The sequence below is a fragment of the Phalangium opilio genome, unplaced genomic scaffold, assembly GCF_054372755.1.
Source record: "Phalangium opilio isolate 3A_F unplaced genomic scaffold, DU_Popi_V2 ptg000209l_1, whole genome shotgun sequence".
NCBI lineage: Eukaryota > Metazoa > Arthropoda > Arachnida > Opiliones > Phalangiidae > Phalangium > Phalangium opilio.
Genome location: NW_028324217.1, coordinates 17,739,062 through 17,766,888, shown reverse-complemented (window position 1 = coordinate 17,766,888; position 27,827 = coordinate 17,739,062). Strand labels below are relative to the sequence as shown.

Here is a 27,827-nt window from a genome sequence, read left to right as displayed (position 1 = left end):
AGGGCTTCCACCAAAGGTTCACGCAATTGCGCATTATCTTATCGTTTAGTGTGAATCAATCGCCTTATATACCCTAAATTTACAAAAGTTCTGATAGAGGTGTTCCCTAGAAGTATAACGTTAAATATAGCTATGTTTAAAATTATTTAGATTATAAAGTAAATTCGTCTCGGCTCGGAGACGTAATATTTTGGTTTTCCCAACTTGTTCGTATATAATATCTCCAAAAATCACACATTGAACAACCTTAACTTCCTGTATAAAACAATAAAATTTTCTGTGAGAAAACTGAATATCTTTCACAAAGCAAAGTTTATTATTATATATGTTCAATATTAAAAAAACATGCGAAGCCTTAACATATGTAGTTCTGAAAAAAATTCGATCAAGTATAAAAATTAAAGTTATATAACAAACTACTGAAGAACATCATAGAAAATAAACATAAATTCAATGTAAAAACCCAATCAATGCCTTATATCCGAATACAGTTCACTTCTTATTTGGAGCTCCTTTGGCTGGTGATGAAGCTACCATTTTCTTGGAATCTACTGGTACGCCCTCCGAAGCCTTGGCACCATTTTTCTTCACAAGCTTTTGAGGGGCAAGTAAAAATGAACCCGATGCCCCACGTCCGGTTTTTTGAACTAGTAATCCGTCCTCAACAGCTTTAAGCAATGCCTTCCTGATATAAATTGAGTAATTCCGAACTTGGTAATTGTCCTCCAGATAACTTTTGATAGCAGGAATCGATACGGCAGAGCGTCCTATCTGTAGTTCCTTCATAGCTGCCAGAATCATGACTCTGGTGCTGGGATGTTTCGTGCTGGCTCTTCCGATGGTTAGGCTGAGCCTTGCAGAGCTGAGGCGCTTCTTCTTCAGGGAAGCCTTAACTTTGGACATGACCTTAATCCTGACACGACGTTTCCTGGGTTCGGGGGTCTCCTCGTTTTGTTCGGTTGAGTCCTGACTTTCATCATCGGGTTCGGAAGCTTCTTCGGGATCAGGTTTGGTGGTTTTCTTGCCGGTTTTTTGTTGAGGACGTTTAGGCACAAGGAGTTCATGGTTTTCTTTATCAGAGCCTACGCCCTTGGTTTTCACCTAAAATAATATTAAACCAAAAGTTACAGAATGTATACACTAACAAACAATGTCAGAAGAACTAATTACCCTCGTTGCGCTAGCCTTAGGATTCTTAGTGGCAAGTCCTGCTTTGTCTTCCTTTCCCTTGGCAATTGTGGGTTCCACATCCTCAGCAGTCGAATCTTCGGATTTTGCATCGTCGGACTCCTCCTTAGACGCGGCTTTGGAAGCAACCTTCCTTCCCTTGGCACCAGTTTTAACTGCACCCTTTTTCTGGTTTTCTTCGATTCCCGTCTTTTTTGATTTTCCAGTTTCAGTTGCTGTCTTTGAAGTCGTGGTTTTTCCAGGTTTTTTGAACGACTTCAAATTTTTTGCATCTGGTGCGTCCTCCGCATCAACGTCTTCGGAGTTTTCCTTTTCCGTCATTTTGGACTTTCCAGATTTAGTTGCGGTCTTTGTAGTGGTGGTGGCTTTGGCAGGCTTTGGTAATGGCTTGGACGTTCTGACATCGGTACTGTCCTTCTCAACGTCTTCGGAGGATTGCTTCTTTAGTACTGGTTTAGAGCTTTTAGTTTGTCTCTTCGGCACTTCCGGTTTCGGTTTCACTTCAGAATCGATGGGTTGATGCTTCGTGGCGCCAGCCTTCGTCTTCTTAGCAACGGGTCCCGATTTCTCCTTCTTTCCCTTGGGACGAGTGGGTTCCATATCCTCAGTACTTATATCTCCGAATTCCGCATCGTCAACTTCTTTAGGCGCGGTTTGGGAAGCAACTTTCTTGGTTGTCGCAGGCTTCTTAGATGCAGGTGCTGCTTTTACTTTCTTCCCCTTGAGACCGACGGGTTGGACGTCCTCAGAGTGCGAATCTTCGGATTGAGAATCATCAGATTTTTCTTTGGAACCAAGTTTAATGGTCGCCACTGGCTTCGTTTTCACTATTTTGGCAGGGAGCTTATTGGAAAGAACTTTACTTGCTAGTCCAACCTTAGAAACTTCTTTTGTCGTTCCTTTCTTCATGAAGACAGCGGCATAGGCTTCTTCGCCACCAAGAAGCTTCTTGGTTTCAGGTTTCAGCAGTTTGGTTCTTGTCTCTTTTGGATCGTGAGCAGCACCCTCGTTCGGCATTTGGTCGTCTAGCAAAGCACTCTTGGCCTGCGCCGGTTGCGTTTTTCTCTTATCCTTCGACGGATGACGTGATGGTGAAGTCTCAGAAGCATCTTTAGATGGCACATTGACTGTAGGTTCCGGAAACAGAACGCCGGCAGTAGGATCTTTACCGGTTTTGGAAGCTGGTCCGGGTTGCTTCTTAGCGACAACTTCGGGGACTTCACCATAATCATCTCCATGATAATCGCTATCATCAAATAACGTAACCTTTGGGACGTCAAGGTCTTTGTGAGAGGACATTGGCCGATCAGTGTTGGCTTTGAAACTTGCAGACTTCAATCCTTCCTCGAGATCGTTCATTCCTGAAGGACACGTTACATTCAGTTGATCGTTTGATTCTTCAAGGTTCATATTTCGGGGTTGATGTTTAACTAACGGAGCAAATTTAAAATATCAAGATGGGAACTTGTTAATTATCAATTAAATGTGATGGTACTCCCGTTAGTTAACCTCAATTACAATTTAAAATAATTAGTTTAAAAATAGATAAAAGAGAAAGGTACAGCCAACACTGCGAGTGACGGAAATTTAAGTTTATATACCTTATTTATAATTGATAAAAAATAATTTCTTTGACTAAACGCAAGGAGTTTTTTCATTATCAAATTGGTTTTTTATTTTTAATATTTTTAAATATTGTAAGATTCAATATAGACTAAGTTGAGAAGAAAAAATCTGCTAAAAAAACTTAAGCTTTAGTTCTTGTTTCAATTTTTACGTTAGCAGACGAATCATTCAAAAAAACCAGGGTTGTCTGAGAAAATAAATAATACTCCATAGACGCGGAAGCAGGGCCGGAAATAAGAAAAATTTGTTATAGGACATGTGTCCAGTGCATAGATGGGCACTATCATATCATTTGATAGTTTTACCACTTGATACGATAGAAAACTAAATCTGCCCCTATCAAAGTATCAATTTTGATAGTTATTTTCGAGAAAAATTTGAATTATAATGATCGATTGAGTTTGATAGCTTAGAAAGTGCACTCGAAGTTGATATGATTCATTGATTCGTTGAAATCTTCTAGAGAAAAATATCGATTCTCAACGTGATCTGGCTACTAACCCCATCTTTTAGAAATCATAAAAAATGATAGGCATTATTCCTTGAGAAATAAATTGATTCTTTGAGTGAGTTTATTTGGCGACATCTGTTTTCTGATTTCATTTTAAAAAATTATGTGCTAATCTTTGATAGGCAATTTTGATAGTTATGAAAATTTCTGGAAAGATAAGTCGTTTTTTGAATGATATCGAAGTTTTTAATATATTTGAACGTTAGCAAGTGTAGGTTTATTCTATAAGAAGATTCTGTACTTGGTGGTCGTTATAACCCTCTCAAACAAATAAATAAAAATAAAATAAACGATGGTTCAACAGTTCAAACTGTGAAGACGGAGCTTCTTGTATATAGAAGCTCCGTGCTGTCACTGATGTGAACGACTACTCGAGGAGGAAGAACGATTCCACGAAATCATCCAAACGTAGAATTAGATAAATTAAAGTGTAGATTTTCTGATTTTTATTACCCACAGTTTTAATTGCAATTTTTGCCTTTAATTATTATTAGTTAACCGTTTATAGTAGATGGTTTAGATTAAATCAAGGGCGAATAATTTGAAAAAGTTTGGATAGTAGCTTTTGAACTATAGACAGTTAAAAGTCAAACTTGAGAAATGAGATTATGGAAATTATATGAATATATGAAAATATTAGAAATTCTACAAAATCAGGAAATATCAGGAATCGATTAAACAGAGTAAAAGTAGGTAGAGCCCAAATCAGTTTGATCGAAAACAATCAAATTTAAAGTCCGGAAATTAAATAATCGATTAATTTAGTCGTTCCTAAAGATTTCAATTTGATTTGATAGGCAAAAAATCTATCTAACAATGAGAGCCAATCTAACATATTGAAGGAAGATTTGATAGTTTCACCATCTATGATTTGTTGAGAGGGAAAAAATCTATCTAACAAATAATGCCCGTCTAAAATATAGCTAGAAGAATTGATAGTTTCGCCAAATATGATAGTTTGAGAGGAAAAATATCTATCTAACCAGCAGTGTCAGTCTAAAATATAGTCAGAAGAGTTGATAGTTTCGCCATCTATGATAGTTTGAGAGGAAAAATATCTATCTAACCAGCAATGTCAGTCTAAAATATAGTCAGAAGAGTTGATAGTTCCGCCATCTATGATAGTTTGAGAGGAAAAAAATCTATCTAAGAAGGAGTTCCACTCTAAAATATAGCCAGAAGAATTGATAGTTTCGCCATCTATGATAGTTTGATAGGAAAAAAATCTATCTAAGGAGGAGTGCCCAACTCTGGTCCAGTGACCCCCTGTTTGACTGGGAAATGTTTTAGGACATTGTCCACTGGAGTGTGCAAAAATGGTGTCGCTTCTCCATAGTCAAGGTATCAAAACTTTGGAAAATTTATAGGTCAAAATGTCCAGTGACCCCTTAGTTTCTTGAAAAAAAATATGGGACATTTTAAAATTTTATTGGACAATGTCCAGTGTCCTGTGCTTATTTCCGGCCCTGCGCGGAAGTGATGTGTCTGACACTTTCACACCGACATACACGTTAAAACCATTGAGTTGAGAAACTATTTGCCACTAGAGTGGCCTTTGCCTTAACCTGCCTATTGGAGTACGCGGGACACTTTTAAAAGCATAGGGACGGACGGACAGCTACCAAGTTTATCACGCGATGGTGTCGCCATCTCGAATCGTAGATAAGAAATGTATAAATAAACGAAAAAAAGTGGACGCTTCCTCAGTAAATAAAGGTAATTTATTTTGATTAATATAATGGGAAATATGAATATATTACTGTATTTGTAAACAAAACTTATATGAATAATAAATAATAAAAGCAATAAAATCAGAAAATATAAATAATGGCTAGTTTGAATCTTATTGCCCTTGGAATAGAATTAGTTTTGTCAACTTCTTTCGAATAGCTTCTTTTCTTATGTTTTCAGAGATGTTTTTGGAGATTTTACGCATCCTGATATCACTGTAGATTTCAATTATCTTTGTGACTAAGAAGTTTAGGTGATGATTAAATCCTAGTTCTTGATCAAACATGTGATCACTAATTTCTGGGAATATATCGTCATATGTAAGGCTACGTCTAACAAGATTCACAATTTTAAGAATGATTTTCTTGGACGAGGAACCCTTTTCATCAATTTTCAGGCTTCTAATGCATTTTTCAGTGAGTGCGCAAATTTTGTCAACAGATTGCGATGGGTAGATCAATCCACCATGGTCACGGACAAGTATTAACTCTCTCGATGTAAGGCTATAGTCATGAAAACTTCTATCGGTGTTGTTCTCGTTTTCTTCTAGGGCGAATTTGCACTGTTCGCATTTTAATAGCCTGCGAAGCTTTTTCACCACAAATCCACCAACATAGCGGACAATGCAATCTCGCAAAAGATTGGATTCATTCAAGGAAAAGCTTAGATGGTCTTCTAAATCCTCATCGTTGATAGCCAGTCCATCAGTCTCTGTAATAGGCATTGAAGGTAGACTTAGAAAGCTTGTGGAATGTTCGCAGAGGTTTGGCACAGCTGAATTATCCAAGGCTAAAACATTTGCAGTCCCAGTTGATTCCAATTTTGCCATAAAAGATGTCTTGTATGCTGACTTGAACTGGGCTACAGTAGGGTTGTTATTCCACCCACCCTTCATTCTAATTGTGCAAAAGAAAAGTTCCAAGTGATCTTGGGACAATTTGTATGTAGGTAGGTACCTATGGAACGCAATTATCCAATCTTATCTGAAAATTATCTTTATTATCTATAGTCGCGTTTTAACTACTTGAGTGGCCCGCCTGCTGTCACGTATTTATCAACTAAGTGCAGTATGCTGTCAATTGCAACTGCAAATCCGAGCGGTCCCGTTTTCCGCGTGGTTTCACAAATCAAGTTACCGTCTATATCTGTTAAATTTAGCATGAGTTCTTTCATGTCAAGTAAACGAACCCTTGAAATGTTTTTGTTTCGTTCATTGATAGGAGACTTGTAGCCCTTCGCGTATGGGTTTCGCGAATTAAGAATATCAAAGGATCTAATGTAGGAATGATTGCCAACACAATATGTTTTAAAGTTAAGTAATAGATCATGGGAACCGTATTAGCAAAATACCTATCTACTATTTCAATAAACTTCGCGGTTCCATCACATGTTTTAAAATCTTCCACACCGATTTTTTTCAGCAATCTCATTGCGTTAGCCACTGAAGCACTTAATGTCTGGGCAGCAAGTTTCACTTTCATTTTTTGAGTTTGGAACTTTACGTGAAAACGTGTAAGTTTATTGGCTAGGCTTAGGCCTTCTTCCTCTTGGATAAGTTCCAGTAATTGAACTAGTGCCCATGATATTTTCTAAAACATAAACTCGCTTTAGATGGAAAACTTTGGAAAGGATTTTATGTTAGCCACTCACTTCTCCAGTTCGCTTATCAATGAGGTCCAAGAAATATTCCCATAAATTTCTGAGAAGTTTCAGCATATGACATATATCTAATATGAATACAACGTCTTCGTCTGCATTGGCTTTTTTAAAACCGACAACAACTTTCGTCAGGTTTGTATAATCGAAACAAAAACGAGATTAAATGCGTTTTACCTGGATTAGGGAACACAGATTTTATTTCGGATGATGTCATTACAACACCGAGTCGCTGAGCCATTGCTATATTAGAAGCAAGACCATCGCAGACAAGAGCGACACATTTCACTCCAGTTTCGTGTAATCGGTGGAAAGCTTCTTTGACCAGGTTATCCAGGAGCCAAGTTGGAGTCCCATGCACAAAAAAATATCCTATTGGAAGCTTCCAGCTACTGTTGATTCCGACCACCATGAAGACCAAAGCGGACGTGGCAATGGCACTATTGTCTCCGTTCGGTTCCACACTTGTTCCCAAGTCAACATAACCATCAAAGAATTTACCATTCCATCTTACTTCTTTTCTAATAGACATTTCATCCAACATCAATGTAACAAGGAGAGGATGCTTTGATTTTTCAACTTCTGATTTGAGAAACTGAAAGCTTTGCATTGTAAATCCAGGATCTCCATCAACCTTCGCAGCCCATTTTCTAATCGTTCTGGGATTAGGCAAGCATAAAATTTTTCGCAGGTATCGATAGGCTTTAGGGCTGTAAAACAGAAGAGTAATGGCAAACTCCCGAAGAGTGGCGCTGTATGTGGACTTCTTAGAGTTTTTTAGGCCCATTTCTTTCAGCTGTTTGAAAAGCTCCTTTGCTGTTGGAGAAAATGTCTCCTCTATGTACTGAACATTTTCTTCTTGCATGAGGTTTTTCTTCCGCAAGGTTGTAATTAGGTTTTTGAAATTCTCAATTTTCTTAGTTTGGTGCCACATCTTTTTCCCTGCTTTGCGTAACAACCTCTGCTTTTCCTTTAGCCTAGATTTCAGACTTAAGATTTCTATATCCTATCGGTTTAAGAAACCTAATATCAATATTCAGTCTCCGATGTTTTGTAACCTTTGTTTCAAACCTTCTTCTTTGCTTCCTTTTGCATTTTTTCAAAGACCTTCTTGGGAGTTGTACTGTAAGCCTTCAAATATTTATGTGGTAAGTACAGTTTATCAAGCACAATTTAACACATCTTCACATACCCCGTGGTCCAATTCCACAACTTTCTTCAAATTGCTCATTTCATCATTCTTTTGCACTTCATCAGCATGAACTTCAGCGACCTTAATTCGCAAGTAGTGTTTTTAATATAGAAACGATTGTTCTGATGAAGGCTATACTTGCATGGTGACACTATCTAAGACTAAGGTAATATTCGCCCACATGGAGGTACCGCTGACCAGTAGGTTTCAGTTGGAATTGAGGGTATGGGGTAATTTAAAATCGCATAGCAAAGAATTTAGTGTCCCTCAATGCCAAACGATTCCAAATATACCTTAATTGTATAGGCACCATGCAAATATTTCCCGTAATTTGGACAGCTACCACGTCGCCACTGGTGTGAGGTTCATAAAGATTGCCTTCAACAACAGCGTTACTTCCAATGTCTTCATCCTGAAAATTCATTTGGCATTGAATATGTGGAACATTGCTTCAAAAATGTTTTCTGATGTAGTATTTACCATAGAAAAATGAACTAATTCTTCCACACATTGTTTATCTTCATTTTCACCACAACCCGTAGATTCTAAATGTTTTTCATACGACAATGCTTTGCTGTACGTTTTCTATGATTAAAATATATTAAATGAAATGTTATGTTATTATTTTTGATTACAGAGATTTTATAGTTTCACACAATTCCATGTCGCAGATTTTCATTGCTGGTTATGTTTAGCACTACTGATTGTTGTAAATTTACATTAGGAACCGCTGTGTCTTTCAGAGTTCTAATTTTTGAAGTTTTTCTAAAATCTTCGTCCGTGAAGTGATCACCACACACAACATCATTTTGCTGTGGACACCAATCTATTTTCCCAATTGCCTTCAACCATTTTCGGAAACGAATTGAATTTTTTTCAGGAAACCTAAAGCATAATCACATTTTTAATTTTAACGCAAATAAATTTTTTTGCATAATATGCTCTGCATACCTATGCCAAGACACTTTTTTGTTTCTTCCAGTGTTTTTACACTTTGCTACGACACATTTTCGACCCATTTTTTCAGTCAATTCGCGAAAATAGAATTGCGTTTTTTAAAACGAACTTGAATTTCCGCCGGTATTCTTGAAATCAATTTCCCGCCTTTTCTTTTCGTTCCCTTAGTTGCACCGGGATGGCGCCTCAAGCGCGTGATATAGTTTAATTGGGTCTATATCCTAGCGGATGAAAGGCCACTCTAGTGGCAAATAGTTTCTCAACTCAATGGTTAAAACATAAGTAACATAATCTAGATCTATGTAAGTAATGTTGAAATATGAGTTAAGAAATGATGTATTATAGTTTCCAATCCAGTATTACTACTCCTAGTACTTTAGGCTAGTTAAATATCCACTCCAGTATTAAGTACTCCTTGTACCCCTTACTTAGAAAATTGCCAACGTGCTAGCCACCACTCCTCATGATGTAGTCTAAGAGATTAGACGTCCGTAACTTCTTATTTGTACCTCTCTTAATTAATAATAAACAACTGTTATCTTTAAGTGTAGTTATTACGTGAATTGAATAGAACCCTACGAGCAGATTATGCAAGAGCTACGATAAACGTAACATGGTGTCAGAAGTCCTACATTCTTTCGCGTAAGGAACACGCCGCCTGTTTGCTAAGCCTTGGTTCTCTTTGTTATGCCGGTGGAAGAAAGAAGACGAGATTCGGTCGACGCCCATGATAGTGAGGCTGAGAGTACTGCGTCTTCACCACGTACTACATTAGCTCCACCACGCCGAGGAATGGATAACCTCAAACAGCCCGCACCTTTGGTGCTTGAAGGGAACTTAGCCGAAAATTGGCGCCGCTTTAAGTCCAGATTCATGACTTATTTACGGGCTTCCGCATTGGATGACCTGGAAGAGGAAAGACAGGCCTCTATCCTGCTCCACGTGATTGGCGAAGCCGCCGTAGAGGTTTATGACACTTTTACGGTTAATGAAGACGAAGGCGCCGGTTCACTCACCGGAATTCTAAAGCAGTTTGAAGATTACTGTATGCCGAGGAAGAATATCAACTTTGAAAGACATCGCCTCTTTACATACAGACAAGGTACGCAAAACATTGATCAATACGTTACGGAATTAAAAAGACGAGCAAAGTCTTGCGAGCTGGGAAGCTTAGAAGCGTCCCTTCTCACTACATGCCTCATTCTGGGCATTCGAAAGGAAAGTCTTCAGGATAGACTATTACAAATAAGCGAGTTGGACCTAGATAAGGCCGTACAAATTTGCCGCACAGATGAAACATCTCGCCAGCAGCTGAAAGAACTCCAAGGCGAGAGTGCCACAAAATCGCTTCACGCCGTCCACAAGCAACAGAATCAGCGGAAGGTAGAAGACAAAAGATCTCTACCCTCGCAGAAGCAGCGTCCTCCAGCTCAGGATTTTAAGAAAGACTGTTCTTATTGTGGTTTATTGTGGTTATAATCACCCACCTAGAAAATGTCCGGCGTTCCGGCATCTGTGTAAGAAATGCCAGAAGCCAAATCACTTTGAACGTGTATGCCTGAATACCGTTTATCGAGTCGGCATGTTAGAACAGGACAATCAGAATGAACAGATGAATGAAACAGCCCCAGACGTGACCGTTAGCGGTAACCAGCCCGATACTACATTCTTTCTACAAGCAGTCGAAACGGATGGTCACGAAACAACGACTGAGTGGACCGAAGAAATACTAGTTGAAACTGTTCCTATACGATTCAAATTAGACTCGGGGGCGGAAGTTAGCACCATTCCGTTGAAGATGTATCAAGAAACATTCAGTCATCTTCAAGTTCATCCTCCCGTAGCTCACATTAAAGATTATTCAGGCTCCAGGCTTAAGGTTCATGGACTCATGACTGTCAAGGTTTTCCTGCCTGACAGGAATTTCAACGGTAACATAACGCTATGGGTAGTCGACACAGATGCCACTCCCTTATTGTCGTTAAAAGACTGTTTAACGTTGAATCTAATGAAGCGAGTATACGATGTGTCCAGTACCAAACCAAAGTCAGTAGAAGAAGTTCTGGAAAAATATCACGACGTGTTTTCCGGACTGGGATGCATGACGGGTAAGAAACACAAAATAGTTTTGGATCCCGAAGCAATACCTAAGATACACTCGGCGAGAAAAGTACCACTAGCGCTTCAAGAGAAGCTGAAAGCTGAGTTAGAAAAAATGACCGCCCAAGAGGTTATAGAAAAGGTCACGGAACCTACTGAATGGGTACATCCCATGCTGATTGTTGAAAAACCCAATGGCGATCTCCGAATATGCCTAGATCCTAAAGAACTTAATGCAAACATCAAGCGCGCTCATCACCCCATCCCGACGTTGGACGATTTAATTTCCAGACTCCATTCTTGTCAATATTTCTCAGTTTTGGATGCTAATTCTGGGTTTTGGCAACTTCCCTTAGACGATGCTAGCTCACGTATTTGCACGTTCGCAACGCCGTTCGGGCGCTACCGATTTAAAAGAGTTCCCTTTGGAATCTCGAGCGCCCCAGAAGTCTTCCAAAAAGAAGTCGAAGACGTGTTTGAGGGTGAGTCGAAAATAATGAACTACTTTGACGACATACTAGTCGCTGGAACTACGTTGGAGGAGCACAACCTAAATCTCGAACTAGCGCTACAGAATGAAGAGAAAGGCACATAACCTTTAACCGGAGCAAATGCAAGTTCGGGTTGACGGAAGTCTCATACGTAGGTCACATCTTGACAGCGGAGGGAGTCAAACCCGACCCCGTCAAGGTGCAGGCTATACAAGATATTCCCACTCCAACCTCCAAGGAGGATCTCCATCGCCTTTTAGGAATGGCCACCTATCTGGGTAAATTCATTCCCAACCTTTCTGAGTTGACGGCACCCCTTCGCGATCTCCTAAAAGATACCTCTGCATGGGTATGGGATGCCAATCATGATGTGGTCTTGCAAGATCTGAAAAATGTAATAGCCGAATTACCAACTCTCCAGTATTTTAATATACGCAAGCCCGTCAAGCTTTCAGTCGATGCCTCTCAGTCAGGCCTAGGGGGAGTTCTATTACAAGACGAACGCCCTGTTGCGTACATGTCTAAGGCAATGACAGATACTGAAAAGCGCTACTCCCAAATTGAAAAAGAATTGTTGGCTATTGTTGTGGGATTAGAAAGGTTTAACCAATTCACCTACGGACGTGAGATATTGGTGGAATCAGACCACAAACCCCTTGAAGCCATTTTTAAGAAACCGCTAGTCACCGCGCCACCAAGACTACAACGTTTGTTACTACGAACTCAGAAATACAAGATCTCTGTCATGTATACGCCGGGAAAGAATCTCAAAGTCGCTGATACTTTGTCACGAGCATACCCTGCTCTTGATCCTCGAGAAATTGAAGACCTACAGGCTAGAGAAGACGTCCAAGTACACAGTATAGTAGCCCAGTTTCCAATGTCACCAGCTAGAAGAGCTCAGTTCGCGGAAGAAACAAGAAAAGACGAAAACCTGACGCTACTTATGAAATATATGAGACATGGTCGTCCCGCAAAACTCCATACGGTACCTGAAGAGGTCAAGAAATTGCTATCTGTACTGCCAGAACTTAGCCAAGTTGAAGGAATCATATTAAAGGGTCAGCAAATAGTCGTTCCCTATACGTTGCGTCAGTACGTCATGAAGCTCGCTCACCAAAGCCACCTAGGTGAAGAACGCACAGTGGGCCTAGCCAAAGAAGCTGTCTACTGGCCAGGAATGGTTCGTGAGATACAAGCATTAGTTCAGTCATGTCCTACCTGCTTGCGCCACCGCAATGCCAATCAGAAAGAACCGCTGGTTCACCATGAAATACCGTCCAGACCTTGGTCCAAAGTCGGCACGGACATGTTTCACTACGATGACAAGGATTATCTGGTATGTGTTGACTACTACTCCAAATATTTTGAAGTTGTCAGAGTAACAGACACAACGAGTACAGGAGTGATCCTCAAGCTCAAAGATCTATTCTCACGTTACGGAATCCCCGACACCGTAATATCTGACAATGGACCACAGTATTCGTCAGCCGACTTCGCAAAGTTTGTCAAAGAATGGGCATTCCAGCACATCACGTCAAGTCCCCGATACCCTCAGTCCAATGGGTTAGCGGAGCGCACAATCCAAACCTTCAAGAAGATACTGAAGAAAGCCAAACATAGTGGTCAAGATGCTCACTTAGCACTTCTAGATTTTCGCAATTCTAAAAATCCTCAACTAGGATTTTCACCAGCCCAGATGATGTTAGGCAGAACTCTACGCTCAACACTGCCTATCGTAGAAGCTCACCTTCTTCCCCACACCGTCCCGCCTGAAGAAGTCATGTCAAAGCTTCAGCGTTATCAAGACAAGGCCAAAGAAAACTATGATCGCCACACTAAACTCCAATCTCAACTCCATCCGGGCGACTCAGTCTTCATATATGAAAATAACGAGAAAATCTGGAACCCTGCCACAGTCGTCGTTCAGCACGACCAACCACGGTCCTACGTAGTCAAGACGAACCAAGGTAGAACCTTACGAAGAAATCGCGTTCAACTGCTACAACCACGAAGGGCTCCCGCGTTAGACGTCCCGAACTGTGATCTTCCACTGATATACAAAACCCCTGTCCAGCGCCACCTACTAGTCCGTCCTCCTCTCCAGAAATTCCCAAGGATACAATGAAGAGTACACGAAGTGGTCGCCAAGTCAAGTTGCCTCGTCGTTTACAAGATTATGAACTTTAGATTAGTCAAAGTTTATTAAAAAAAAAAAAACAAAGAAAAAAAAAAAGGAAGATGTTGAAATATGAGTTAAGAAATGATGTATTATAGTTTCCAATCCAGTATTACTACTCCTAGTACTTTAGGCTAGTTAAATATCCACTCCAGTATTAAGTACTCCTTGTACCCCTTACTTAGAAAATTGCCAACGTGCTAGCCACCACTCCTCATGATGTAGTCTAAGAGATTAGACGTCCGTAACTTCTTATTTGTACCTCTCTTAATTAATAATAAACAACTGTTATCTTTAAGTGTAGTTATTACGTGAATTGAATAGAACCCTACGAGCAGATTATGCAAGAGCTACGATAAACGTAACAAGTAAAAGTGCTGACTGGCGGATTTATATTCAACACACAGCCCAAACTGCTTGACCTAGAAGGCTGACATTTTTACAGGGACGTTATTCTTAAGTAGTAGGCGCGCAGAAATAAAGGTTTTTCCCAATCCGTCATTATCATGAACAATGGCGGCCCTGAATGGAAAAGACCTTCTTTATGGAATAACACGCGTACATTTCAACAGATTCCTTTAATATTTAGTACACGGGTCTTGTGGTTTTGGGTTTTAATTATCCGTGACGAAAATGGTTTTATAACGAAACGCCTTCATGAAAGTATTTGATCGAGTGTTATACTTAACGTTTTTATTATACTCATAATTTGACACATGGATTAACTAACGCTAGGGATTGATCATTCCCCCTAAAAGATTAAGTATGCATGTTCCAAACGCCCCCTAGCAGCAGCTACTATCCCTAACAGGAAGTTTTAAGAAAATTGGACCAAATATCACATGTCCTATGACGTCAAAATTGAAATCCTTCCTAAATTGGGCACCGCCATCTTTAAAATCCGCAAACTCTATATATTTTGCCTTGAGATGGCGCTATATCTACATCCGTTTTGGTCCAATGAATTTGGGGAATGAAGAGGGGAATCAAGGAATAATTCGGAACATGTAGTTGGCGATAGCGTTACATGGGACACCCGGTTAGTGAACAATCCCTAGCGTTAGTTAATCCATGTTTGACACGTGCATATACCATGGCAGTTGCGTTTTGGGTATGAACATCTGCTGTGATTCTTTGGACAAATTTTTATCACTTCTACGAGTGTAACATATCTGTATGTACCACATCCGCAGCTTATCATAAACAGCCTCCAAAAAAATTAAGTTTGTGCGTTTTCCGAAAAAACAAAGTCAAATATTAACCACGTAATAAGATAGAGTATGTTAGCTAAACGGAAATGTACAGTCCCCGACAAAAGTTTCTGGACATTTTCATTTGGCTGCCATTTTGTTCCTATTTGAGCTAGAGTAACAAAATAGGACTTTCTAGATAGGTTGCCTTCTCAAGATTATTTTAAAATTACAAATGACACTGTGGCGCTAATAGGGCGTTAGCCATAGCGGAAATAGTAAAGCCCCCCGATAATGACGTTACAAAATAATGCTTCAAATGGATCAATAATTCTATCGTTGCACGCCTCTTGTCACGTAGAATCCGAAACTGTTTTCAAATTGTAAATCGGTTCAGAAAATCAAAAGTTATGACGAAAAACGTGACGTTCAAAACAATAGCAAATAAGCCTAACGATTATTTATTTGTTCTATATCAACTTAGCTCAGTAGTAAAACATTACGATCAGAAAAACAGGATGTTCAAGCCATAGCATAGTTTTACTCTGAAATTATAGAAATGAGGTTTTAAGAATTACGTTCAGTAATGTGGCGATTTATTAGTTAATTGCCAGTAGGGTTTCGACTTTAAGAGGACAATAGGGTTCCAACTTAGAAATAACGGTTTTGGATGGCTCTTTGGAAAGTAGAAATTTTGGATTTGTGCGCAGGGTAGTGTTAAGTCTGTGAATTTGGAATAATAAGCAAGTTGTGATTGCTAAAGTGGAAGGATTTTCGACATTAAAAATTTTGCAAATATTCTATAATGCGCGAAGTTTGCGTTTTGGGTTGAATTCTTCTGTGGCTTTTCTGTAGTAAATGTTTTAAGCTCTTAAAGAATAAAATATTTTGTGTAGCTTCTGGGTGGGTGGGTTTTCGATGATTAATGTTTTTGTGTCTTTTCGGTAAATAATGTTTGGGTGTCTTTTCGGTATAAAAATGTTTGGTTGGATTTAGTTAGGAAATGTTTTGAGTGCTTGGAGAATAAATATCGTGGCAGAACTCCAGTTTTCAGAATAGGTGAGGTGTCTACCATGGAAATATAGCGGAGAATCGGGAATGAAGATTCACGATGACATGAATTAGAGAAGAATCTAACAACGACAAATTCTTGAAGAAGGATGCGTATATTAATTTTCATTTTGAAATGGATGGTAATCTCCGAAGATAATGGTTCGAATTATTATATTATTTAAATTAAAAAGACTCACTTGTCCTAATGGCATGAAAATATTGATATTCGAATACTCCTCCTTTTGTCTGGAAGTTTAATTTTTCCACCACTTTTGAAATTAGACTACTATCTCTTTAACTTTTAGAATGCCATATATTTTTTGTTAAATCTAAGGTTAATTATAGAACGTTGTATTTAAAAAAGTAGTCTTCAAAAAATGAATGAAATTCATTTTTAATGTGTATATAAAAAACTATATAAGTAGTTCACTGGAATTTACACAGTCATCATAATAATAGGGGCTGGGCTTCATGAAACGAGGAAAAAATACCTTTTGTATTTTATTTCCGAGTAGGTAGGCTGCCTTGTTTTTTAAGCTTGCAGCATGGCAATCACTTAATTCATCAACCACGCCAAAGTGTATAATCACGGTAAACAAGTGCCTGCCTACGTTGGAGATGATGTTACGATTTACATTTATTCACTAATGAAAACATTCAGGAATTTTATCATGAATGTTTGGAGAAATTTAATCATGAATATTTTTGAAAATTTGATCATGAACATTTTTAAGAATTTAATCATGAAAATTTAGAAAAATCAATCATGATAACTAAGAAAAAATCTATCATGAACATTTAGAAAAATCAATCATGATAACTAAGAAAAAATCTATCATGAATATTTAGAAAAATCCATCTTGAATATTTAGAAAAATCCATCTTGAATATTTGAAAAAAATTATTCATGAATATATAGAGAAAAAATGCATCATGAATACTTGGAAAAAAATACATCTTGAATATTTTAAAATTATAACGAATGGTTTTATAGATGTTAAGGCTAAAAGTGTCTGACCTTTCCTAGACGTCCTTAAGATTTAAATTGAAATTCCCAATGTAAAAAAACTCGATGTCTTAGATTAGTGGTGTCTTTGAATTTTGAGTAACAAATGGTATATAGGACATTGTAGAACATGGGTTTGATTTATTGGTCTTCCAGTACTAATTTTTAAGTTAGTATACTTATGACGGTTTATTTACTTATGCAAAAAACGCGATACAGGATTGATTGACGTATAAACAGTTGGTAGTGTGTTCAAAACTTGTTCAATATCTCGATTTACATATTAGAACTGAAAAATAGCTATTAGGTTTTATCACAAGTAGAATAATCTTACACCAAGTTCCTATGTAAGATTTTTTGCCGTAGCCTCTGTGTCTGAAAGTTCTGACGTTAAGCTTTTTAAAGTTCCCAACGGAGCTCGCGTGAATGAAGAGATAAAATCTCTAAAATATCGGCCACGACCGAGAACGAGCTTTTGAAGCAGCGCTCCACAGCGGTGGAGAGTGAAGTTAAACAGGCGGGGTTAATTTTTTTATCCGAGTAAGTTCAAGCATGGAGGGTTCATCCAAATGCACGGTGTTTGCGTTTTTTATAGCAACGGTGTTTCGTGTGGAGTGCAAACGTTTTTAAAGAGGGTGATTAATTCGACATAATTAGAAGCCGACGGAATTATATTTTTCTGGCACGGAAATACTCTGAGTTTGTTTTGAGAGCCCTTTATCCATTTCTAAATTAATACATTTAAACCTAACTTGCTTCGCCATAACGTAAACTCCGATCGCCTAAGATATACGCGAGCGGATCTACGTCTCTATTGGCCGAAAAGCTCAACACAAGCTTCGTAAAAATTCGTACCTTTTTTAAGGGGGGTGAAATTTTTTTAGTGAGACCCAGCTTTCCGCGGCTGATGTTAGTTGGCGCCGAGAAAAAATGTTAGTAGAGAAAAACTTTGGGTGTTCAACTCTACAGTAAATACATTCGGCCTAGCCTTGGGATACCAGATTTTAGGAACATTCGACATGAGACGTTCGTTAGAGATAACCTGACACACATTACCCTCATTCCTAGGCTGGAAAGCTATGTCCTTTTAGATCATCTCCTTTTGATAACATTTAAAACACTGGTTCCCAATTTCCGTAAGACTGACTTCATGTCTTTTGAAGCTCGACTTTCCACCTTCGTTAAAAATGGCGGCCTGAAATGTAATAATATATCTCGATGGGCAACGCCGGTTGTTCTTTTTTGCTACTCTGTAAATACTAAAGATTGAAGATGGATTTTTTATTCTAAATATTCAAGTTGGAATTCTCCTAAATATTCAAGATGAATTCTTTTCTAAATATTCATGATATAATTTCAGTAAAACTTCATCTGCGAAAAAATACATAAATAAAATAAAATTTCTATCCGAAAAACCTTGGAGAAGCTTCAACCTTTGACAGGGCAAGAAAATGGTATTTAACTCTATACATGGGCGCCCGTTAAATTTCTCATTTCAAGTAAAAAATCCAAGGCGTCTTAGATTATTGTGTAAATCTAAGTGTCCCTCTATCCATATAGATTATGAAACGTAAACTTTAAACTACAAAAGAATAATATCAAATTATTTTAGGGCAAATAGTCAAGGTTAATAATGGAAGCAGACTCAATTTAGTTTTTTGCCAAATTAACGATAGTAAAATTGAGATATTAAATTCTCAATGTCACAAACCAAGGCGCATACCGACTCTATTATAGCAGGAAATGTATGGGCTATTGAGACTGATTTTTTTCCGATGATCATTGAAACTGGTCTACTCTAAGCTAAAAAATATATAGAGCACCTTCGCTGAAACACGACACAATTGCAAACGCTGTGTTTTTTATCGTTTGTAGGGCCTCTGTCTCTTTTTTGCTCTATGCTCCAAAAACAGCCATAATTTTCAAAAAACCAAATTCTTAAGTAAAGTTTAAAGGGATAGTTGTCACGTTTAAAATGTGCTGGGAATAAGAAAACTTGCAGAGTAAAGCCGAGAAAGCGGAAAATACGTTAAAATTATCCACGTCGTAAAATATTTTCATGTCATAAGAACTTGCGAATAATTTAACCTGTATATATATTATTATTATAACTCAAACCATTCTCATCCACTTTGAATTGAACAATATGTCTTCTCACCCATCCTCATGAATTTGCCGTCGAAATATTATTCCCACAATATTATTTTCAGAGCTTTTCTCAACATCCAATTCTCAAGCGTCCAAACATTATTTTCCGAACGTATAATATGTTCTGTTACACCTGTATTTTAGTCATGCCACCTATTTTGCTCCATAAACTATCTCTGTTACACCTGTATTTTAGTCATGCCACCTATTTTGCTCCTTAAACTTTCTCAAAGAATATTCTTGAAACACTGTTCATCATCCAATACCGCTACTCGTCCAACTTTTAATAGCGATTCAACAGATAACGCCGTCTGCCGAAAAATATCCGTCAAAAGAATTATCCCCAAATATTCACCCACTGTATTAGCAACTAGGAAATTATAAAAAATCATTAAACATATCCAAATCTCTAAATATTTATACGTTTACAAACCACCACCAACAACCCTCCATTTCTGAAGACTGAGTCAAATTCATAAGTTCTCATTTCTCATATGTCAGTGTGGAACTAAAAATTCTCGCATTGGAACATCTTGTTTTTCTGATCGTAATGTTTTACTACTGTGCTAAGTTGATATAGATAAAATAAATAATCGTTAGGCTTAATTGCCAATGTTTTGATCGTCATATTTTTTGACATAACTTTTGATTTTCTGAACCGATTTACAATTTGAAAACAGTTTTGGAATCTACGTGACAAGACGCGTGCAACGATACCTTTGTTGATCCATTTGAAGCATTATTTCGTAACGTCATTATCGGGGGGCTTTACTATTTCCGCTATGGCTAACGCCCTATTAGCGCCACAGTGTCATTTGAAATTTTAATATACTTTTGAGAAGTAAACCTATTTAGAAAGTCCTACTTTGTTACTCTAGCTCAATTAGGAACAAAATGGCAGCCAAATGAAAATGTCCAGAAACTTTTGTCGGGGACTGTACATTATCCACGAATACGACACGCAATTTGAAACAAGAGCCACTTACTGATTTATAAAACGGTTAAAAGGGAAAGTCATATGGCTGACACTCATTTTTATTCATTAAAAAGACATTTCCAAAAGTGTTCCTTTACAATTGTTTCAATTTCAAGTTTCGTGGTTTACTTGCGACTATTTCCTCCCTAAATGTGTTTTTGTATATAATATATCCAACAATTACACACTCAACAACCTAAACTCCCATGTTTAAAGCAATCAAATTTTATGTGAGAAAACTGAATATCTTTCACAACGCAAGATTTATTATTATATATGGTCAATACTAAAAAACATGCAAAGCCTTAATACTTGTAGTTCTGGAAAATACATTTACATTATCGTAAATAAACAATAACTTGCAAGAAGTTTATAATCCTAAATTCAACCTTTGAGGTCTTAGGGTGATGGAATTTGTGAACACAAAAATTAAGTCTAAAAATGAGGTAAATTTTATTTTGCAATTTCGATCAATTATAAAAATTAAAGTTATATAACAAACTGCTGAAGAACATCATAGAAAATAAACATAAATTCAATGTAAAAACCCACCCAATGCCTAATATTCGAATACAGTTTACTTCTTATTTGGAGCTCCTTTGGCTGGTGATGAAGCTACCGTTTTCTTGGAATTCACTGGTACGCGCTCCGAAGCCTTAGCACCATTTTTCTTCACAGGCTTTTGAGGGGCAAGTAAAAATGAGCCGGTTGCCCCACGTCCGGTTTTTTGTACTAAGAATCCGTCCTCAACAGCTTTGAGCAATGCCTTCCTGATATAAATTGAGTAATTTCGAACTTGATAATTGTCCTCCAGATAACTTTTGATAGCAGGAATCGATACGGCAGTGCGTCCTATCTGTAGTTCCTTCATAGCTGCCAGAATCATGACTCTGGTACTGGGATGTTTCGTGCTGGCTCCTCCGATGGTTAGGCTGAGCCTTGCAGAGCTGAGGCGTTTCTTCTTTAAGGAAGCCTTAACTTTGGACATAACCTTAATCCTGACACGGCGTTTCCTGGGTTCGGGGGTCTCGTCTTTTTGTTCGGTTGAGTCTTGACTTTCATAGCCGGGTTCGGAAACTTCTTCAGGTTGAGGTTTCGTGGTTTTTTTGCCGATTTTTTGCTGAGGACGTTTTATCACAAGGGGTTCACGGTTTTCATGGTCAGAGCCTACGCCCTTGGCTTTCACCTAAAATAACATTACACCAAAAGTTACAGAATGTATACACTAACAAACAATGTCAGAATAACTAATTACCCTCGTTTCGCTAGCCTTAGGGTTCTTAGTGGCAAGTCCTGCTTTGCCTTTCTTTCCCTTGGCAATGGGGGGTTCCACATCCTCAGCAGTCGAATCTTCGGATTTTGCATTGTCGGACTCTTCCTTAGACGCGGCTTTGGAGGCAGCCTTCCTTCCCTTGGCAACAGTTTTCACTGCACCCTTTTTCTGGTTTTCTTCGATTCCCGTCTTTTTAGATATTCTAGTTTCAGTTGCCGTCTTTGAAGTCGTTGCTTTACCAGATTTTTTTAAAGGCTTCAAATTTTTAGCATCTTGTGCGTCCTCCGCATCAACGTCTTTGGAGTTTCCCTTTTCCGTCATTTTGGACTTTCCAGATCTAGTTGCGGTCTTTGTAGTGGTGGTGGCTTTGGCAGGCTTTGGTAATGGCTTGGAAGTTTTTACCTCAGTACTGTCCTTCTCATCAACGTCTTCGGAGGATTGCTTCTTTAATACCGGTTTAGAGCTTTTAGCTTGTCTCTTCGGCACTTCCGGTTTCGGTTTTTCTTCAGACACGCTGGGTTGATGCTTCGTGGCGCCAGCCTTCGTCTTCATAGCGACGGGTCCCGATTTCTCCTTCTTTCCCTTGGGACGAGTGGGTTAACTATCCTCAGTACTTATATCTCCGGATTCCGCATCGTCAACGTCTTTAGGCGCGGTATGGGAAGCAACTTTCTTGGTTGTCGCAGGTTTCTTAGATGCAGGTCCTGCTTTTACTTTCTTCCCCTTGAGACCGACGGGTTGGATGTCCTCAGAGTGCGAATCTTCGGATTGAGAATCAGATTTTTCTTTGGAACCAACTTTCATGGTCGCCACTGGCTTGGTTTTCATTGTTTTGGCAGGGAGCTTATTGGGTAGAACTTTACTCGCAGGTCCAACCTTTGCCTTCGCAGCTTCTTTGGTTGCACCTTTCTTCATTGGGACAGGGGCATCAGCTTCTTCACCACCAAGAAGCTTCTTGGTTTCCGGTTTCGGTAGTTGGGTTCTTGTCATTTTAGGATCGTGAGCAGCACCCTCCTTCCGCCTTTGGTCATCTAGCGCAGCACTCTTGCTTAGCTGCGGTTGAGTAGTTCTCTTATCCTTTAACGGCTGACGTGACGGTGAAGTCTCAGAAGCATCTTTCGATGGCACATTGACTGTAGGTTTCGGAAACAAAATGGCAGCAGCAGGACCTTTACCGGTTTTGGAAGCAGGTCCCGGTTTCTTCTTAGCGACAACTTCGGGGACTTCACCATCATCATCTCCATGATAATCGCTATCATCAAATAACGTAGCCTTTGGGACGTCAAGGTCTTTGTGAGAGGACATTGGGCGATCAGTGCTGGCTTCGAAACTTTCAGACTTCAATCCTTCCTCGAGATTGTTCATTTCTAAAGGACACGTTACATCCAGTTGATCGTTTGATTCTCCAAAGTTCATTTTTCGGGGTTGACGTTTAGTAAACGGAGTACAATTAATATGCCAATACTTGTTAATTATTAATTAAATGAGAGAGTACTGCCGTTACTCAACTTCAATTAAAATGAGTAATTTAAAAGTAAACAAGTTGGGAAAACCAAAATATTACCTCTCCGAGTCAAGAGGTCTACTACTACAAACTTATTTACCTAGATATGGAATTATTTCTCTTTTTTGAAGTAAAAGTTTACGAAATATTGAAGCAGTATTCCAAGCATAGCGAATAATACAGTAAAGCAGACGACATTTTACATCCAATAAGGATAAATCTTGGACACATAGATATCAGTCAATGGGGAAAAGATCAGGAAATGAAGTCTTCGCTTCAGCTGTTTACCGTATATTCTGATAGCTACATTCACAACTGGTTTGCAGTGTAAACACTATCGTCTCGTCTCACCTCAACAATATTCTTAGTTTGCCAACATGAATGTTAACGTTAAATAACACCAAAGCTAAATTGTAGCTAGACGCACTAATAGTCAATGCGCACTATAAAGAGATAAAAAGTCTGTAGCTACTACCCGTTTACCATTAGCCCTTTTACTATTCTAATTGCCACCATGATCTTTTCTTCTATCATAAAATCTTAACCTGATTATTTAATAGTGTATTTAACTTTCGGCTCACTCTGATCCGTTGATGCCTCTTCATTTCAGACACGAAAATCAAAGCCCAGAGTTTACTTCACCTCAGGCCTCAATTATTTACTCCTTGTTTCAATAAGCCTATTACGGATGATACTTAATATACCCGCCGGAGTCTTGGTGTTAGTTTTCTTCATGAAATCACTAAACCAAGGATTATTCTATATACAGATGTAGTATAGCTTAAGTAATATGTAAACAGCCATTTCAAATAACAATATTAAAAAAAATCTTTGGAAATGAAACAGAGCTTTAAAGCTACAAAAGTACTTAATGCATCATAATCACGAAAAATACTTCCACATATTCACTTTATATTATGGAAAAAGGGAATATTAAGGTTCTGTATGATTTCTTAACACATCAACACAAGGCTAACTGCTAACGCAACGCACTAGTGTAACAATGGACGGACACACACAGACAAAAACATAGACTGCTTTTTAACTCTTTCCGTATTAATTTTGAGTTGAGAAACAAGATTATCTTTAATATTTAAATAAATATAATTATTTTTAATTATTTTAATCTTCAATAATTAACATTAATAATAGTTAAATCGTTTAAAATAAAGTTATACCTATTATCATCTCAAACTTTGCTAATATTGACGTTTAAAGTCAAGGGTACCCCTCTTGCCCGCTTTCTTCAAATTTTGGGGTATATATACGATTCGTTTCCATTATAATAGTAAGGAAAAAGCGCAATTGCGAAAACCTTTGGTGGCGATCCCACCTTAGGGAGGCTAGACGTTTCTCGTAACCCTAGCTGATCGCCGCGTATATCCTAAAACCAAACGATGATAATGGAGTAGAAGCCAATGAGACAGATTGGTGTCTATGTGGAATAGACGGAAGACCAGTAGACGGTGGTGTTTAGAAGCCAGAATGTACAGACTGGTGTCCAAGTGGGATGGACAAAGACCAGAAGATGGTGGTGATTAGAAGCCAGTATGTACAGACTGGTGTCCATGTGGGATGGACGAAGATCAAAAGATGGTGGTGATTAGAAGCCAGTAAGTACAGACTGGTGTCCGTGTGGGATGGACAAAGACCAGAAGATGGTGGTGTGAGAACTCAAGTAGAGGAGCCATTTCCGTGACTGTGAAAGCAGTTCGGAAATGGCGAACACGTTTGCTCCGATTTGGAAACTGCGAACGCAGTCACGTGGGTATAACAACAGACAGACAGACACACAGACAGACAGACAGACAGACAGACACGATCGTTACAGAACCTCTCCGTGACATACGTCACTCGGAGAGGTAATAAAAGCGACAGATACAGCCAACACTACGAGTGACGAAAATTTAAGTTTATATACCTTATTTATTATTGATAAAAAATAATTTCTTTTGACTAAACGCGTGGAGTTTTTTGTTTATCAATTTTTTTTTAATATTTTTAAATATTGCAAAATTCAATATAGAATAAGTTAAGAAAAAAACTTAAGACTTAGTTCTTGTTTCAATTTGACGATAGTAAGGCCTTGTCATTAGCAGACGAATCATTCTAAAATAAACAAGGGTTGTCTAAGATCATTAATAATGCACCATAGACGCGGAAGTGTTATGTCTGTCACTTTCACGCCGACATATATAATTTAAAGCATAAGTAACATAATCTAGATCTATGTAAGTAAAAGTGCTGACTGGCGGATTGATATTCAACACACAGTACAAACTGCTTGACCTATAAGGCTGAAATTTTTACAGGGACGTTATTCTTAAGCAGTAGGCGCGCAGAAATAAAGGTCACCATCTTGAACAATGGCGACCCTGAAAGAAAAAGACCTTCTTTATGGAATAACACGCGTACATTTCAACAGATTCCTTTAATATTTAGTACACGGGTCTTAGGGCTTTTGGGTTTTAATTATCCGTGACGAAAATGGTTTTATAACGAAACGCCTTCATGAAAGTATTTGCTCGAGTGTTATACTTATCGTTTTTATGATACTCATAAATTGACGCGTGCATATACCATGGTAGTTGCGTCAGTGGTTGCGTTTTTGATATGAACATCTGCTGTGATTCTTTGCAAAAATTTAAACACATCTACGAGTGTAGCATACCTGTATGTACTACATCCGCAAATAAAATCCTGTGCGTTTTCAGAACTCGGCTAAACAATCATGTTTTATTCTAGTTTGTATGGTTTAAAGTCGAGTAAATTCATAAGTGTATTTACATTTTTCAGACGAGGTGTGTCATGTCAAAACGAAAAGCACAGAGTAATGTTAGCCGCAGCTCATCGGGGATTATTTGAAGCCAAGTTAACCGACAGGGTTTATAATCACGCCAGCGCTAAATTTGTAGACGATAATAAGCAGGAGCGCATTCTAATTACGCCTTATCCAATTAACTTCAACGAGGTAACTATTTAAATGTTTGTAACAGCGTACGTAACAATGTGAAGTCTTGACTGACTGATAATCAATGCCCAGCTGAGTCCGCTTTAGGTTGAAGGCTGAAATCTTGCTGGGACTTTACTCTTAACTTAGTAGTAGGCAGGCTCAAAGAAAGATTTTTTCCAATCCGCCGCCATCTTGGAAAATGGCGGCCCGAAAAGTAGAAACACTTTTTACGGTATAACGTCAGCGCGTTTGAACCTATTTCAATAATATTTAGTAAACTGGATCCCTATCATTTTTACTAAATATTGACTTTTTGGTTTAATTTGCCGCCATCTTTAAAAATGGCGTCCCGAAAACGAATAAAAATATCCCGACAGGCTGACGGGTAAAGCCGGGTGGCTTTCCTACTAGTTGAAAATAATTATGGCATATTAAATTAAGTTCTTAATAAAGGTTTGTTCTCATGTTGTAAAATAGAGGTTTTCGTTAGAACGGGGACCTTAAACAATACTACTATTCCTGGTTTGTATCTAATGGCTCTGTCTCATGATTGGTTGCTTCTAAGATAGTTTTGTTTGGTAGAAATCATGTTTTGTTCGGATTAACGAATCTCATTGCATTGAGCGACATACTTATTTTTGTTGCGTTATTTCTGGGAACTGATAGTTTAAATATTCCTAAACGTATTCTAGGGGTACGTTCAGTAATCCTCTTTGATGACAGCGCTTACTAAGCGATGTCAGATTTTCCCTACTGTACGCTTTTTCGCGTTTCCGGTTTTGACGTCATGATGCTCAGCGCTTACCCATCAAAAAAACCATTTAATCGATATGGTTTTTTTGATGGCGTGACGTAGCGCTTGACTTGTGAATTTGACAGACGAATAGTTGGCGCGGGATTTAAAAATTAAATTCCAATATGCTATTCCTACAGTAATTGTATTAGTTTTCTTTACAAAACTACTTCTACTATTCAAATTAACATAATTTTCTTAAACAATTTCATTATTTGCGAGCCCGTTAATAATTGAAAAGAGGCATTTGCGCTTCGTAACGTTTTGAGAGTCAGTAAGACGCTTCCCCAACTCCAATTTCGAAAACAGCGCTAACTTGAAAATGTCACTTTTCCGTTCAACAACCTTTTACGTCACTGTGACGTTTCGAGCCCATCAACCAAACATCAAGAAAACAGCGATTTCCTTTAGACTTTCGTTACTGAACGTATCCTAGGTTACGCCAAATAATCTCTTAGCGATTACAAGAGAAGGACGTTTGTTAGAGGGCAAGAAAGGTTAGTCATAAGTTTATCATTACGGAAGTGGTGCATTTTTTGGTACTGAGGCAATCGTCACATATTATTAACTGGGTTGGGAATTATTACAGGTTTGTCACAGATTTTTTTAATTAAAAATTCTCTGACTTCTTCAGGTTTTAAAGACATTTTCCCATCTAAACAATTGGAGTAATATCTACGGGAGTGGTTATTTTTAAATCTAGCAAACCCCTTCAGGACAAAGTTACTCAAGCCTCCCAAATTTCCCTGAGTTTTCCCTAAATTTTCTGAAAATTATAAATTTCCATGAGTTTCCACCTTAACTTCACTAAAATTTATAAATAACCCTGAGATATCCCATGAATTTCACAAAAAATTATAAATTTCCATGTGATCTCCCTGAATTTCACAAAAAATTACAAATTGCCCTGAGATTTCCCCGAATCTCGCAAAAATTGTAAATCTCCTTGAGTTTTCCCTGAATTTCTCAAAAAAATTATGAATTTCCCGAGTTTTTTTCTAAATTTTTAGTCAACAATTTATCTCCCTGAAATTTCCAGGTTCTCCAGGTTTGTATGAACTTTGTTGTGGCAACCCAGAAATACTTGTTGCACTCCATTCCCTCCCTTGAACAAACCAGTTTGTGACCTCTATAACCAAGTTTGAAGAAATTTCTTTGTCTTCTTACAGAATTGCACGATGTGACCAGATCTTTTCATTTAAGAATATACAAACACGTGCCAGAAGCTTCCTGCATCATTCACACGCACTCAACATTCGTTTGCATGCTTGGTAAGCTACTAGTCTTAGCTCTGCCCAAT

The 27,827-nt window shown here is 38.3% G+C and overlaps 1 protein-coding gene across 3 annotated transcripts; it reads right to left on the bottom strand.

Moving 5' to 3' along the window:
• Nucleotides 1–293: 293 nt before the first annotated feature.
• Nucleotides 294–27,827, bottom strand: LOC149620978 (uncharacterized). 3 transcript variants are annotated; one of them, XM_089854815.1, is made up of 3 exons: nt 27,695–27,827; nt 1,171–2,549; nt 294–1,101 (listed from the first exon to the last, which is right to left on the bottom strand). In XM_089854815.1, exons 2-3 carry the CDS (start codon nt 2,545–2,547, stop codon nt 493–495), a joined length of 1,986 nt encoding a protein of 661 aa, XP_089710941.1. In that variant the 5' UTR covers nt 2,548–2,549; nt 27,695–27,827; the 3' UTR covers nt 294–492. The 3 variants fall into 3 exon arrangements, with proteins under 3 accessions (XP_089710941.1, XP_089710939.1, XP_089710940.1); XM_089854813.1 differs by lacking the exon at nt 27,695–27,827 and adding an exon at nt 2,790–3,024 and having other exon boundaries at nt 1,171–2,618; XM_089854814.1 differs by lacking the exon at nt 27,695–27,827 and adding an exon at nt 2,790–3,023.